Below are 13,204 nucleotides of genomic sequence, written 5' to 3' on the forward strand. Positions count from 1 at the left end.
GCTTTTCTTGATTCCCCCCACTTAGGGCAAAATGGCTTTAATTCCAGGAATTTAGGCAAACATGACAGACTTGGTCACCTTTTGCAGAGATGCTGGAAAAAACAGGGAAACGAAGGAAAATCACCAGTTCCGTTCCTCTGAGTCTACATGCCCCCTGTTCAAATCCCAAGCAATCTTATTTTTTTTTATAATTATAATCGAGTGTATTTGCCATTCATCTCTTGATAAAAATTTACAAAAACATTACAAGAACATATTGTTATGTAAACTTATCCTCTCTGTGATCAAATTCGTGAGCAGAATTCCTTAAATGACCAGTTTTTATCTTGTCTGTTACCTTTATAAAATATTAAATATGGCTGAGAAATCATGGCACAATTATCTACAGTGCAAGGAGGAGAGAATAAGACTACTAACATAGGATACCAGAAAGTTAAGCCTCTTGATGGTTATTGTTTACCAAAGGAAGTCACACAGCCAATAGCCTCCAATATAACAGTCTCACTTTACAAACCAAAATCATGTGACCATGGGGATGATACAATGGTCGCGAGTGTGAAAAATGGTCTTTTTTCAGTGCCATTGTAACTTTGAATGGTCACTAAATGAGCTGTTGTAAGTCAAGGACTCCCTGTATTTGAGCTTCTCTACAGAACTGCTGTTTTGCTCTTAATGGGACACTGAATCTAGGATAGTGGCCATTGATATTAAGCCAGCCAACAGTTCTTCAAGCCATTGGCAGAGGAACAACATCCGTTTATTTGAGATAATGTGTAAAATGTATTTCAGATCCATATGTTTATACACTTTTCCAACTGAACAAGGAGGCACACGTAAGTTACCATCAGAAATATAAACCAACACAAGCAGACAAAGCATTAGGCTCATACATGCAGCTAGTAAAAAAACAGTAATTGTATATGATCTGTACTCATGCTACATTTGTACAAACTTCACTAAATCTCTCAAGGTGGTATATGACTGAAAAATAATAGCTTAGAATCTAAGGACAATTCTACCCAAGGATGCTGTGACACTTTTAAAAGCAACTCTGAACCTCCCTGACCTCATAACATTGGCTAATGCTCAGCTGCCCTACTGATATATTGCTAGCTTAGCCAAGGTGTATAACCCAAATCGCCCAAAAAAGCTAGCTATCTTTCTTTTTGAAATCCTGAAGCTCTACAGAGCATTCTCCTTGCTTTGTGTTTTCTCTCAGCTCCAACCACCCCAAGGTCCTTAATAGGAGTTCTGGCTATCTATGACTATTCTTTGGCAGGGAACAAAGAAATGTGCGGGCATTTTAAAGCTATTTTCTTTTCCTACATGTCAGAGTGGAAAGGGAGACTAATAAAGTTGCAATATAGGCATCCCCTTACAGTGACATTCAGGTCTTGTTGTTACCTAAAAGCGTTCCTTTCCTTTCCTTTCTTCTTGCTTCCTTGTTCTTTTCATTTCTGTCACTACAGCAGCCTATAAACTTCATCAAGGGTCTTGAGAAGGCAGCTTGGTTACAAACTGGTTCCATGATAGCGAGCTACTTTTAGCACTTTCAATGGGTATTGCTGGTTGTTTGGTTTTGCTTTCTGTGAGTGTGTTCCTATTTAGAGAGCCAATTTGGAGTTATAGTTGATTCACCAGCAAAATTCTGAGTTCTAGTTCTGCCTTAGGTACAAAGCCAAGAAAATTGCAGGAACTTCTTGAGAAAATTGCCACCAACCAAGACTGTCTGGAGGGCACAAAAAAGATATGGTTTTAATATGGAATAGAGGAATAGAACTAGCTTCCTGTTACAAATGCACAGAAGTTTGTGTTTGTTTGTGTTCTCACCCAGCCTTCGCAAGCAATGAGAAACAACTTACTCATGAGTAAAACCAACCCCTTTTTAAAACAGGGCAGGAACAGTCTTTGTTCACATGAGAGCTCAAGATAAAAAGTCCTTCAGTGATTAAGCCAATCAGAAACAGTCCCTGTTCACCCTGGCTGAGGCAAATTCACTAATTATTTTCCAGCAGGGAGACCCAGTTGGCACCTCAAATACACAGCAATTAGTCCCGACAAACCTGGTTCTGGCAAAGGAATCTAACTTGATTGATGTACACTGGAAAACCAACAGCTGTCTGTGACAACAGGCCACTCCCAAACTTCTACTATTTATTCCCCAGCTAGGGAGGGGCTGGGTAGTGTCTACCACTTCTTTTCCCTGAGAGCTGACTTACTGCTTTCCATTGCTCTCCTCTCCTCTCATCTCCTTTCTTATATATATGCACATCTGGGATGGGCCCCATCTGTTTCTCCCACTCATTTAGCTTAATCCCTGAAGACAGCTGCCTCTCCACCTGGGTTCAAACAGAAGGATCCATCTCTACATCTGCCCCTAAGTCTGCTGTTTCATTGGAAAGGCTCCAAAGCTGGCTCAGGCTCTCCCTCCTCTTCCTCCTTGTCTGACTCTGCTGCTAGCTCTGCTGGCAGCCGATGGGCCACAACAGTTTGTTTTAAATCTAATGGATGCACTAGATAACAGTTTGATTCATTTACTTTCTGGATGGAGTGGTCTGAATCTTTCTTTCTTTCTAGCTAACTAACCCTAGAATTGCCAGCAATTTGAGCAGGGTCTGATTGAATGACTATGTCCCTATTGATCAATTGGAGAAAGAGCACTGATTGGTTAACTATGGTGATCCTCAACATGCTGAGTGGGAAAATAGTTATTGGTTTCAGAGTGAACCTGAAGGGACTGGGGAGCAGAGATGGTGCTCTGTGAAAGTACCCTGAGATATATGACATGTAAGGAAAAGAAATTGTGAGAATTGTGAATAAAAGGCAATAATCCAATTTACTTGCTTAATTTTTGTACTAGTATTTGTGAAGTCGCCTAATGACCAAGTTGAGCAAGTACTGGAGGACACAGTTTGGAGACAGGAGTAAATGAATGCTAATGATCACTACTTTAATCCTTCTGAAGTCAGGTGGAGCAGCTGAAGACAGATACAACTCTAGGAGGCAGCTTTTTATAATGTGTTAAATCAAGCCCCCAAAGACAGCAACTTGTAAAAACTGAACAATTTTCTTTTTTATTTCATATCCATTTGCACATTCCTTTTCAGTTTACCAATATTTCATCTGCAGCCTCCAATTTCCTTGAAAGATATGTGCATCATCAGCCACTACTCTTCATCCTTTAAAAAACAGGATGATAATTATACAAAGAAGACTTACCTTCGCAATTTTCTAGTACGTAAAAAACCTGAACCATTCTTCCAAAGATTGCAAATCAATGATGCATCATTAAATCCTCTTAGTTACCTAAAGCAACTTCCTCGGACAATCTTGTTCATATTTAATTCACCAATTAAAGGATTTTCAAAAATCCATGAGATGTGAGGATGAGCGAGCCTCTTGACTTTGCATGGCTTGATAATGTATATTTGGGTCTATGCATAATAAATATTTCAGAAAAGTTAGAAAACTGTTCTTAGATGAATGTATCCAGCACAGAGAATTTCAAACACAACTATCAATATATTCTTCAGGATATCTATATAGCCATACACAGAGGCTTCTTTTTAAAGGAGTTCCTTTAAACATGCATTGAAGTTGGAGGTATCAGGTGACAACATGGAGGGAATGCATATAAATGGTGATAAGAATCTTGCAATTCAATCTCTTACCCGACAAAAGATTCTGATATGATTCGCTAAGGGAAAAAAAAAACCAGACAAATAAATAAAAATAATTGCTTCACTATTATACTTTCTGCAGTCTAATTTAAATGTTTTAAATTGTATATACCTTCCTTCTTGCTGTCAAAAGATTATCAGTTCCCACACAAGATTTTTCACTTTTCTTCTATGGAGAAAAAACAAGTCATCATTCTATAAGATGGTACACTTTCAATTCACTGACAAATACTTTTGAATATTGGAAGAAGCTGTAATAGTTTCAGAGTAGAAACCTCCACAGTTGTTCTACAGAGGGATTTCTTTCCCTCCCAGTTATGAAAAAGAAAAATCATATCACTCAAATTGAGTAAGCTTTGACCTATGAGATCTGTAGTACATGATGTTTGGTAGGAGAACCTCTGTGCATCGTATTGCCTCTGGCCACCCTAACCCTTCACCTTAGATTCATTCATCAGCTATGATTCTAACTCCTGGCTATATGAGCAAACATTACTCAAGACCAAACTAGAATTGATTCACCTATCATTTCTCATCCTATTTTAGGTTGTTTGGGTACCTGTGGTTTTGTAGTCCATTAATATGTGCATAGATGCAATTGTGCTGTTGTATATAACCCACTTCTTTATAAGAACATAAAATCATTAGCAATGCTCTGTAGATCAGACCGTTGGCACATCTAATCTGGATATGTTCTGACCTTGTTCCAAGGAAACAAACACAAAACAGAAGTAATAGCAAAACCTTTTAAGGATTCTTTATGAATTCCATTCCCTCACGGTTAAAAAATTGTTTCAGATTAACTTTCTCTGATAAAACAAGCCCTGCCAAGATTGTGTGCAAGGCTGCCAAGAATACTAGATAAAGTTACTAAGAAATATTTCAAACACAATAATATAATTCCCAATTTGGGAGCGCTAGCCCCCCTCTACTTTTTGCATCTTGTAAAGCCTCTCCAAACACCAACCAATATATTTCGAACATCCACAAGGCTTGAGTGCAAAAACTTCTTTGCTTCCTGCAAAAAACTCTGGTTTCTCAGCTGGCTTTTATGTCTTGAGGGAGGGGCCATTACATTGCAGTCTTACTCCTGAGTCACCTGTGCTGCTGCAGCTGCTTTTTCCTTCCAGCAGCCCTGCATGCATACGCACTGGGCACAGGCTCCTTGGGGGCCTCTTCATCACTGCTGCCAGCCTCCACAATCTCTAAAGGCAGAATTCCATTCCCTGATGGTCCTGGCCCCATCCCCTGCATCACACGGAGGCTCCTCATCCGAGTTCTCACTCTCTGAGACCTCAGCTGTCTGAACCTGCTGCCGGCGAACTACAACAGGATACTGGACAGCCACTTGTCTGAAATGGTATAAGCTCTATACTATAGGGTTTCCTTCTTGAGCAGGGGGTTGGAGTAGAAGACCTCCAAGGACACTTCCAGCTCTATTCTGACTATTTGAACTTGTCCCTCTCTGATATTCTTTAGAATATAGACAAGGAAAGGAGATGCATATTCAGAGTTGTACTGTAATATGTAGAGTTGTAATTGCAGGAATGTTCCAATCTCGGATGGCAAACCTCAGATAAAGAATGTTTCCAAGCAAATACAACTCAGGCAAACAAAGTCACTAATCTATGGATAAAGGAGGACTAGAGAGGGGAAGTAAACATAAGTTAGACTTTAACTAGAGATAATTAATTGTATGGATTACTGTACTAAACAGTAACGAAAGTTAAGCAGTAACCAAAGTTAACCAATGATGGAGGATAACTAAAAATGTATATAAATGCAAGACTACACTCCAATAAAGATCATCATGATTCAGTTGTTCATGATCAAACAACTCGACTGCCTCGTCATTACAACAGTAATATTCTAACAATAGTTAATTTTAGGTAGTTTTAATATTCAGGGCTTTGGTATTCAACTCTCATCCACCTCAAAGGCTGGCAGTATATATATCAAATGAAAGTTACAGCTTTATTTAATTTTTGTAGAGTTATTACTATTATTGTGTGCTTTTTTTTCTTTGAAGGCATACTTATTTTAATCTGCTGAATTTTCAAATAAACATTGTGAGTTGTTGTTTTTACACTTGCATTGCAGATAATTTAAAGTGTTGAAAATACTTAAAATTCAATCATGGGTTAGCTCATTTAATTAACACTTTCCTTAAGTATATGAGAATTTTGTAGAAAGACTGTGGTAAAGTTATATTTTCCAAATGTGTTATGAGTTTCCTTTAAATAACCAGGAAGTTCAAAGAACTGTTATTTATTTATTCATAATTTTCAAGGATTTCATTTTCTTAATTCTTCCTTTATGCTATTGGGCAACATAGCACTGCATTTAGATTTATGGAAGAAGCTTGATTTCCAAATAAACTTGTTTTTAAGCAAGGAGGGGGCAAAATGAAGTTCAGGTACAGAGGTGGTATTCAGCAGGTTCTGACCAGTTCTGGAGAACCGGTAGTGGAAATTTTGAGTAGTTTGGAATACCACCTCTGATTGCTCCCCCTCCCCAATCTATTCTCTGCCTCCTGAGTCCCAGCTGATCAGCTGGGTCGTCTTTTGTTGCCCTGCATATGAGAACACCCCTGGTTTTAATCACTATATTACAAAAAAGTTGTAGAGACTCTGGAAAGAATGCAGAAAAGAGAAACAAAGATGATTAGGGGCTGAAGGCTAAAACATATGAAGAACAGTTGCAGGAATTGGGTTTATCTAGTCTAGTGAAAAGAAGGACTAGGGCAACAGTATAATAATGTTCCAATATGTGAGGGACTACCATAAAGAAGAGTGGGTCAACCTACTTTCCAAGGCACTAGAAGGAACCTAATCAAGAAGAGAAGCAACTTAGAACTAAGAAGCTTCCTAAGAGTGAGAACAATTAACCAGTGGAACAGCTTGGCTTCAGAAGTGTTGGTGCTCCATCACTACAGGTTTTCAAGAAGACACTGGACAGCCAGTTCTCTGGGATGGTATAGGGTTTTCTGCTTGAGCATGGGGTTGGACTAGAGGACCTCTAATGTCCCTTCCAATTCTGTTATTCTGTTATTCATTCATTCCTTCCCTATTTCCAAATCCATATTTATATTTCTTCACAATATGGGATATTCTTCTTAATACTTCATCAATATGGAACTATAAAGTACAGTTCTTTGAGAATTCTTGTAAATTTGTAGGGGAAATTATTTAACTTGTTTAATTTAAAAAATAATTTAACCCTTTAACATACAGCTTCATTTGCAGGAATAGGAGGGAATTTAGCATAAACATGATCTGGATATAAGTGAAATTATATGAATGAATGGAGTTTTTCATTACTAATTTGAAACAGATAAAAGTAGGTTCAGAACAAGAAAAAAATTGAATACATTTTTTCCTTATCTTTGAAGGTTAAGTTACCTAAATCATCATGGTCTTAATGTTTAATTAATACTGGACAAACATCATAATAAAGTACAATGTATTATTAATTATTAATATATATTAATACAATTATGCAATTATTGTATTACTTGCATCTCATAATAGTACAAGAAAATATTTAAAAAAAGAAAAACATGTGAATGTCCAGGTTTGGGACAGATCATCATGAAGAAAATTTATCTAGCTGTCCATAAACATTATGACACATAATCAAAATAAATTAATTGAAACACATAATGTTTTCCCAGTAACATTGTTGATAAATGTAAGATAAACTGGTGGCATGGGAGGGCCTGGAATTTAATGCATTAGATTAAATGATTTTTTTATTTACAGTGCTATTCCAAAATCTGAAAGTAAGCTCATTGGAAACTTAACAGAGAATGTATTAGTAACAAAAGATGGTGGGTAATGAATTAGATATATTATCTGATGAATTTTCATTCAACATTCAGTGTGGGTCTAGTAATCTTTCTTCCATTTTTCTCATTTTTCTATCTTACCAGTTACTAAAATGGATTGTACATAGTGGCTATATAAATTTACCCGAGTTTTTGGTGGCAATGGCAGCCCTCTGTAATGGCCCATCCTTGTGGAAATTAAGTTAAGTCCTTGTGTTAGCTTCCTTCTGAATGCAGCAGAAAATGGAGTTCTTCAAGAGGACATTTTCTGGAGTGAGGCATATAAACTCACAGCTGATGCTTTATGCTTTATCATATATATATCGGGATAGGTACATCATGGTTGTGTTAACTGGTATTGTAACTTCTGTGAACCACCAAGATTGCAGTGCAAGAGAAATATTCATTTTTCTTCTGTTCAATCATGTCTGATTCTCAGAAACTATCTGGAGCAATGTTTTTCAGAAATGGTTTGCCATTGCTTCTTCCTAGGACTAAGAGAAAGTGACTGGCCCAAGGTCACCCTGCTGGCTTTGTGCTAAGGTAGAACTAAAATTCACAATTTCCCAGGAGTTTCTATCCTGATGTCTTAACCTATGAGGTCTTCAAACTTAACAGCTTTAAGACTTGTGGACTTCAACTCCCAGAATTCCTTCTCCAGTCATGTTAGCTCAGGAATTCTGGGAGTTGAAGTCCACAAATCTTAAACGTGTCAGGCTTGAAGACCCTTGCCTTAACCACTACACCAAACTGGTTCTCTAGTTTCTAGTAATACAAATATACATAAATAATAAAGTTGACATGACTCATAGCTATATAAAGAGTCCTGATATCGATTAAGACTTGTAGGCATATAATATAATATATCCCACTTGTCCATAAAGATCACTATGATCGATTTACTTTTGACAGTGAGAGCAAGGCTGCAATAAAACAGCCATCTAAATACTATCATTAAAGAACAGATGGGAATATGCGCAAGAAATATTTTTAATTTTAAACATGAGTGATGGAGAAAAAAGAAAGTAAGAATGTTTTTCATAAAAATATTACAGCTTCAAAGCCCAAGGTTCTTTTGAACATTAATGTATCTTGTATGGAATTTAGGCAATCCAGGTTTATCCATTGGAATAAAGTCTGCAATAATAGTTCTTGAAACTTATGTTGTAAACAGAATCCTGCAAGGGCTGAAAATAAAACCTCCTGCATGCAAACAATATGTATGCAGACATATAGGCTGAATGTTCAAGCACAGTGAATGGGTAAATGTAGAAATAATTCTGGAGATTCAGTATCAAATTTCCTAAAGTCCATAATACACATCATTATAACCATCATTAATGAAAATAAGTTTTATACAACATTATAATACATTATGAAATCACTATCAAATGCCTTTTCAGTTATGAAACTGAGTGTTTTTGTATGTCTTAAAATTAGTTCAGAGAGTTGGGTGTCTCCAGGGATAATAAGGAATGTGTCTCAAAAAGTTGCAACCCAGAAAAATCATCAGCTTACCTTCATTAACAGAAATCCTTTATCTTAACTTGATAGTTCCAGATTGTTTACAAAGCATGAAAACTCTCTAAAACAAGACAAACAAAACTTTTAATTTGAAATCATTCTGTCTTTGAAAATTAACCTCATTTTACATACTGAAATACAATTATTAGGCTCAGTTCATGAAGTAATATTTATGATTAAGCCACTTTGGAGAAACCTGATTAATTATGTGTTGTATCCTTCATTAACTTGAAAGATGTTGGTAAATTCTCTTGATATTTAAATGAGCAATTTCTATTTCATTTCCTCAAAGCATTGTTGACTTATTTTTTTCCGTTCTGTTGTTAGATGTCAGTTTGTTTTCTTCTGTTTTCAGATATTTTTAAAAGCATCCAGTGGTTTATTTTAAACCTATTTCATTAAGGGTAACTTTTCTCCTTTTTCACTTGAGGACATTTCAATTACTATAGTATAGTGTAATAAATTCTTCTCTATTGGTACAATCAGTTTGTACTGTTACACATATACTTCAGTTCTCTACTTTTACTGCTTTATATATGTTTTTTTTTTTAAATGTCAATAAACCATAACAAAATCTTACTTATTTTCTTTCATTATTCTGCTTTGCTTCCACTGATGACTCTTAACTTCCTTGCAGACTGGCAGTATGAGGGTAAGAAGGCCAACTGTGAGCTTCCTGAAAATCGCTTGTCTGTTTTTCGCTGTGGCACTATTTAAAACTTTGTTGAAATTCTATTCACTCTAATTAGAGACTTGTGCTGCAATTAAATTTCAATTATGTGTCTTTCTCCTGTGAAGCTTTAATTATGATTTATTTCTGTAATCGTGTTTTTTTTTCTGTTTTTATTGTGGTTTAAATTACCATCCCATCATTTCTGTCTAAAAAAACCCTCTGTTCCACACTAGTTTCTGGTTAGCACAAGACATAATTAAAAACAAAACAATGATGTTTATTGTGATGTGTTATGGTAAAGGCCTTGTGTTTGGATATGGCCCAAACATATGAAATTTAAGAAGCAAATCTTAGTAAACATTTGATTTATAGAAAAATACATTCCTGGGTAAAGTTTTCTAAAGAAAAACCTTATATGTAATCATAATTAAGAATCTAACAAGTCTGGTGAACATAGTTCACCATACAGTAAAACAATCTGCGTTAAGTGCTATCAACTTCCATAATGTTAAACCAGTGTTTACCATTATGGAAGTTGATAGCACTTAACACTGATTGTTTTACAACTATATTCTCCATACTTGTTAAAATGATTACCAACAATTTTTGTTTTATATGCCAAAATTTATAGCATGTAGAATAACTTCTATTTTTATATTTATAGACTGCAAGTTGGCCAGGGCAGGACCTCCAGCAACAATAGTTCCAATTGATGAAGAAAGTCGGAATGGTGAGTAGGTTTCTAAATTATGAGACATTTCTTATGCCACCATAAATAATATATACATTATTAACAGGAACAAAATGGTTTTATATTCTATTTTCAAAATACATTGTACCTCTGGTTTATTGAGTTCAGTAATTTACATGCTTTTCAGTGATAAATTATTTGCTTAATATGATTTCAAATGTTAAGCTGATATTTTAGTCTTTAGCCAATATTGAGAACTGAAGGAAAGACCTAACATCACAGGTTCAGGAGCAACTAATTGATTGGTTTTAGAACTATTGTTGTTGCCTTATTCATGTGGTTTTCAGGCTTTGAACCAAGGCATTCTACGTAATATTGTCCTATTCATCTAAAATCTGAATTTTAGGAGATATAACCATTTTAATTAAAGCATCTGCACAGGTAGTCCTCATGTTACTTATAACCATTCAGTTAATAATTGTTCAAAGTTGTAATGATTTCAGAGAAAGTGATTTGTGACTTATCTTTGCATTATCCTTGCCAGTCATGTGATCTCAATGAGGCTGATTGGCTCACATTTAGGAGCCATTTCAGGAACATGTGATCACACATCATAATTTGTGACCTTACGAGCCAGTTTCCAACAAACAGCATCAATTGGGGAAGCTGGATTTGCTTAATCATGTTGATTCACTTAATAATGACCTTGCTCAAAATGGTTGGAAACTAGGGCCCAGTCACATGATGTCTCACTTAATGATTGTATCAAGTCCTAATTGTGGTTGTAAATCAAGGATCATTTATATACTAAATCTAGACAAAATAATTTCAAAAGGAACGAAGCAACTGAGGTGTTATCTGAAGCTACCAGGGTGTGGGTGTATGTGTATGTATGCATGGAGAAGAAGGAGGAGGATTGTTTATAAACGCTCCTGAAGTATTTTTTCCTTATTCATCTTTTGGAAAATAACCAAAATGGTTAATACTCCCAAATAAGACAATGAAATAAAGGAAGGGAAGGTCCATAATATTTTGAAATTATTTCCTTACAATGGATATGAAGTTATAAATGTGCTTCTATTATGACATTTGGTAATTTGTAGACTTTGAAAGCTATCATTAGAGAAGGCATCCAGAAAGTAATGCAATACACCACTGTTTGGAAAAGTTATTCTTTGGATTGAGATTTCCTGGAAAATTATAAAGAGATAAATAAAAGATGTAAAAAATAATCATCTTATTTTATTCTGAGGATTTCAAGATCCAATAATGTGGATATAATTCCAATAATTCTGTTTGTTGTAAACTAGGATCAAAGATTCTGACCATTTAGTTTGTTTTTTTAAACACATACTCCATGTTCTTGTTGTCCTGCATCAAATTTCTTGTGATCTTGTCCAGTGTTAGGCTTAAAAGGTAGGTTAAGAAGAAGTTGAATTATTGAACTGGTGACTTGCCTTGAAAAAAGAAAAAGAACAACCCTTAATTTTTAAGCCAAAGGAATGTATCAAAAGTTCACCCCAGAGACACATTTTAACCAGGTTTTACTGCAGAATGAGTAGTGGAATTATAAATAAAAAAATTTCACTGTTCATATTCAGTAATGATATAAAAAGATGAACAAGTTTTATCATAAGTATTTTCCCCTGTAAACAAAATGCATTAAAGCTTTATGAAAATATTGGTATGTATATAGTATTCCCTTTGCTCACATATAGGGAATATTGCATGTTGTAGGAACCATCTTCTTTTATAGTAACTGCCCAGGCTACTCAATCTTGCAGGGTTGATGTGCTCAGGGTTCCTTCAATTAAACAATGCAACCTGTCAGGACCACAAAACGCTTCTTCCCTTTTGCAGAACATGCCCTCTGGAATCAGGTTCCCCCCAAGATTCTCCCAAAAGTGCTTTTTCAAAAGGCAACAGGATTTTGTTTTTTCTTGAAGACATTTTATTTCTCACCCAGGAAGCTCCTTCAGTTCTGACTGACTGGTGGATGATAGAAGGATTCATATTCTTTCACATTCCTATATCATAGTCACCTGGTCTTTATAGCATTCTTTCTGAGGCTCATTGAGGTCACTTGGAGGTTTATCTGTGACCTCAGGGTTACCTGACTAATGCAAATAGTGTGGAACTTCCTGGAACTGCTGAAAGGATGGTGTTGTAAACAGGAAATAGGTGATATTGTATTGCTCCCCTAAGAATGACAGAGGGCTGTTCAATCTTAACATAAATTGACTCTTTGACCCTTCATTCAAGTAGCAGTCTTCTCTATCCAGAATGTGGATTTGCTGTCTTCAACATAGTGACCTTTGTCTTTTAAATTCAAATTACATTTGTGCCCTGGATTCCAATTTCTTTTATCTGACTGTTTAGCTAGCCTTTAGTTGCAGCTCTTCCTCTTGTTCTTCAAGGTTATTCTCCACCTCACATTACATCTATGCCTTTGATGAAGCGGAGGAACATCCTCTTGTTTCATTCCCATCTGGTCTGTTGTTCTCATCATCTTTTATCTTTGTAATTGGTTTTATTGTTTCTCCTTGTTTTAGTTGTCATGAGACACCCAGAGTTATTGGGAAGTCAGACAGCATACAATTCGATAAATAAAAACAAAATAGAGTGAATCCAACTGAATACAAGTGAGAGCTTCCCTTAAGCACTTGCAGAAGGAAAATGGCTCCCTAAAGAAGATGTTATGGAATCCTAACAAGGGGCATATATGGAGGGCAGTTTAGTTTACTGTAATGGAAATATATAATTATTTTTGTTTTTGGGTTTTTTTTCTGACTACTTTTGATTTCAGGACT

The 13,204-nt window shown here is 35.8% G+C and overlaps 1 protein-coding gene across 10 annotated transcripts in view; it reads left to right on the plus strand.

Annotated features, from left to right (window-relative positions):
- Window positions 1-13,204, plus strand: part of PCDH15 (protocadherin related 15) — a 579,778-nt gene that overhangs the window by 196,940 nt on the left and 369,634 nt on the right. For 8 of the 10 annotated variants that reach the window (XM_087932347.1, XM_087932353.1, XM_087932355.1 and 5 more), the window contains 2 exons: window positions 9,668-9,682; window positions 10,368-10,433. In XM_087932347.1, coding sequence (XP_087788473.1) covers window positions 9,668-9,682; window positions 10,368-10,433 — 81 coding nt within the window. The remainder of the gene's footprint in view (window positions 1-9,667; window positions 9,683-10,367; window positions 10,434-13,204) is intronic. The other 2 variants (XM_087932351.1, XM_087932352.1) reach the window with 1 other exon arrangement.

Source organism: Pseudonaja textilis, chromosome 4, assembly GCF_049901715.1.
Source record: "Pseudonaja textilis isolate UNSWEBS1 chromosome 4, rPseTex1.2, whole genome shotgun sequence".
NCBI classification, from domain to species: domain Eukaryota; kingdom Metazoa; phylum Chordata; class Lepidosauria; order Squamata; family Elapidae; genus Pseudonaja; species Pseudonaja textilis.